The 3,848-nt window shown below is 32.7% G+C and overlaps 1 protein-coding gene across 1 annotated transcript; it reads right to left on the bottom strand.

The window, feature by feature from the left end:
- Positions 1–620: 620 nt before the first annotated feature.
- Positions 621–3,612, bottom strand: LOC112685143 (protein ALP1-like). The gene is made up of 2 exons (XM_025556925.1): positions 3,147–3,612; positions 621–1,515 (listed from the first exon to the last, which is right to left on the bottom strand). The coding sequence occupies exons 1-2, from the start codon at positions 3,440–3,442 to the stop codon at positions 621–623; spliced, it is 1,191 nt and encodes a 396-aa protein (XP_025412710.1). The 5' UTR covers positions 3,443–3,612.
- Between the last annotated feature and the right edge of the window lie 236 nt (positions 3,613–3,848).

Below are 3,848 nucleotides of genomic sequence, written 5' to 3'. Positions count from 1 at the left end.
GCCGCACGTGCGTTTAGAAATACTAATAATAGCATGAAACGGTGCACACGTGCGTGCAGTTTTTACCGTACGTTCCCGTCACGCCGCAAGTTCACCGGACACGCGTTATCAACCGCAACTCCGGCAAACAGTACTTTGTCATCAATCGTGTGATACCCACGTGCGTTTTTTCATGCGCCATAAAATTGAAAACGCGTCATAAAATTGTGAAAAATTGTGAAAAAAAATCACAGAAATGGCAACAAAAACCATTCAATTTAATATTGATGAGGTAGATATGGAGCTGTTCATCAGTGAAGTTAAACTTCATCCCGAAATATGGAACATAGCTGACAATAATTACCACGATCGAACTAAAAAAAGAGTAGCGTGGATTGAAATTTGTAAAGTATTTTGTGAAGAATTCGACGAAAAGGATGAACGGGATAAAAATGATATATGTAAGTACTTTTATGTAATTCGTTCTTTATTTTATAATATTTGTTTTATTTAATTTTTAAGAATATTATTAATAATATAGTATTATTTTTATAATCTATATAATATTTTTAATAACATTATTTGAATACATTATTTAATTGTACAATAGAAAATATAAAGACAATACGTAAGTATCTAGTTTACATATAATTTGTTTGCCAAGGCACACTGCCGATATCTGAAACAAAATAATCTGCCAAATTGTTTCTTGCATTGATTGACTGGTTAGTAGCTCTCGGAGTAGGTTCTGATGTGTCTCGTTCGATTTCAATGAATCCTTCTACACTCATTGTTTCTTGAATGTTAAATCCATCTCTGGACCTTACGAAATTGTGCAGAACACAACAAGTTTTTACTAAAAGTATGCATAAATCTAAATTTGCGTTGATAGGTTTATGGAATATTTTCCATTTATTTGATAATATGCCAAATGCACTTTCAACATATCTTCGAGCATGTGACAGTCTGTAGTTGAAAATCCTTTTTTTATCGGACAAAACTTTACCGCTATAAGGTCGCATTATTTTGGGTGAAAGAGAAAATGCCTCATCTCCGATAAACGTGAAGGGCATTTTTGGATTTTCAGTTCCAGGGAGAGGTTGACTTGCTAGGATATTCAGTTGATTATTTTGGAGCTTCATATTAAAAGGACTATTTTCAAATATTGTACTGTCAGATTCTTTTCCAAAAGCTCCTACATCAATATAAATGAATTTGTAATTCGCGTCTACAATTGCTAGCAACACAATTGAAAAGAAATTTTTGTAATTGTAGAATAGTGACCCACTGTTTTTTGGTTTTCTAATTCGTACGTGCTTTCCATCTATTGCGCCTAAGCAATTCGGAAAATGGGTATATTTTTGAAAACCTCGAGCAATATCTTTCCAGCGTTCTTGTGTAAAATCAGGAAAGGTCTCCGCGCGTAAACATTCCCAAATTGCATTGCATACTTTTCTTAAAATCTTACCGATAGTCGTGTGTCCAATTTTGTACGATAAGTGTAAGTCTACCTGATCACATCCACTGCCTAAATACCTGTAACCAAAGAAAAAACATACATTTATAAAAAAATTGAGAACTTCACACCATGGACCAACTATTTAGGGCGGAAATTTGGAAAAGTTGTATTTAGGGTGATACAGTTAAGTTAAATTTTTACCAAAACCTCACCAATGCACCAACTAGATTAAATTTCGTATCGAACAAGATAATGAAGTTGAAAATTGTGACTAACGATTTTCAATTTTTTTTAAGTAAAATATGAACCGCTCATAAGGAACCTTGTATTAAATTTTCAAGTTTTTTTGGCTATCCAAAATTTTTTTATCGACATTTCAAAAAAAAGTTCTCAGAAAAATCGAAAATTTCAGTGGTCTATAAATAGCTCAAAAAAAATTGAAATATTTTGAAAAGTTAACAGTATATATATATAACACTAATATAAACATTTGGTGAAAATTTCAAGTATTTACAGTGATTAGTTTTTGAGTTACAACCATATAAGAAAATCGATTTGGTCGAAAACTGGTTTTGCGTAAAAATTCGCGTTTTTCCGTCACTTTTTTTTTGTTTTTCTCGATTTTTTTGAAAACTGTTGGAAAATGTTTAATTTTGATCTCTATAATGCACCAAGAATATTCACTTTGTTATCGGAAACCATCCCCGAAGTTTGAAATTGAAGCATTATTTCGACTAGTTATGCTGTACACAGACACAAAAAAAAACACTCATCATTGTAAAATCATTGTAAAAATAGTATAAAACAATTACTGTATTTTCAGGTACCTCTTGTATAAAAAAATGGCGAAATGTCAAGGACAACTTTAAAAAAAGTTTAAACAAAACAAAATCTGGACAGGCAGCTGGATCAGGAAGAAAATACATTTATGCCCGACAATTATCGTTCTTACAAACTGCAGGTGCTACTACGGAAACACAATCCAGCTTTGGTAACGACGAAATAGAGGAAGAGCTAACCCAGCCAGAGGAACCGGAACAACCTCCTCCCTACAACCAGCGTCCTACGAAAAAACGCAAATCAGATATAGAGACCTCCTTAATTGATTTTATGAACACTCCAATTCCTACTCCAACTGCTCCAGTCATTCAAGAACTTAATCCAGACCGTTCATTTTTCGAAAGTATTCTACTATCTATATCTGATTTTACCGAAGACCAGAAACTAGACTTTCGCTGCGAAGTACTCAATATTATTAAACGTATGAGAAAACCTCCACAGAGTATACCTCAATATCATACATCTGTACCTTTTACTGAAACATCGGCTATATCCAAACAATATGCACCACTCCAAAATGTTCAACAACATCCTTCATATACACGGTTGCCACAAGTTCGCCCTTCTTGAAATATTACATATTCAAGACAATTTGTTCCACCTTCAATCATTTCTCCACCCACCCCGTCCACATACAGTGACGAAAATAGTATGGATTTATTCAGTAATGAAACTTTATAAATAATAACATAAAATAACTTACATAATTAAAATGTTGTATTATTATTTGCACCTGTTAAATTTTAATAAATAATAATCTTTTTGAGTTAAAATTGAATATTTATTACAATCATAGAATTATTATTCAATTGTTTAGGTAATTCATTTTCAAAACAGTAAAATGATATGCTGCATAAAATGCACTTACCTTAAAGTCACAGCTATCATTTCCAATGGAGGTATGCAGAGTCTCATACATGTATCTTGAGACTTAATCATGTCAGTTATTTTGTCTGCAAGTTCATCAAACGATTGAACACTCATACGAAAGTAGTTAATAAACTTATCTGGATTTTCTCGTAAACTTGAAAACAAAGTAATAAAGCCACCTCTAGCTAGTCTATCATCGATGTAAGGATGTACCCAGTAACGTCTCTTTTTTTTTAAAACAAATTTTTTGTATACAATGTACGCGAAAATCGCACGTTTTTTTTTGATAGACATCCATCGCCAACAAAAAAATAAATACGACTGATGGCATTGTTACGTACCTTGGTCACCACGTTTGTATACAGCCTCGCAACGGTACCGCACGTTAAAACAACGGACATGTGCATGAGTTTCTGCGGCCACGCAGCGGTGTCGCAGCGGCGCCGCACGTTAATTAACGCAAGTGTGCATCTAGCCTTAATAATGTTTTGAATCTGATTAAAATCATGAGTAATACGTTCATCTGTTTTATTAGAATCACATTCTTCAATATTATAAAAAATGAGATTGGTTGCTCGACTATTTCGATTATTAATTTCATTAATAATAAAATCATTATCAAGTGAATTATTAGAACCATATGAATGAGAATTTTTCAAACCTTCAACTTCAACAAGTAATTTATTTATCAATATTTTAA

This window comes from Sipha flava, unplaced genomic scaffold (assembly GCF_003268045.1).
Source record: "Sipha flava isolate LNK unplaced genomic scaffold, YSA_version1 267_pilon_pilon, whole genome shotgun sequence".
Taxonomy (NCBI): Eukaryota; Metazoa; Arthropoda; class Insecta; order Hemiptera; family Aphididae; genus Sipha; species Sipha flava.
This window is presented reverse-complemented; position numbering and strand designations above follow the sequence as displayed.

Coding starts and splice junctions, on each gene's coding strand:
- LOC112685143 (XM_025556925.1), bottom strand. CDS start 3,442: ATGTCTATCAAAAAAAAACGTGCGATTTTCGCGTACATTGTATACAAA. Junction 1,516..3,146: donor ATGATAGCTGTGACTTTAAG/GTAAGTGCATTT, acceptor CTTTGGTTACAG/GTATTTAGGCAGTGGATGTG.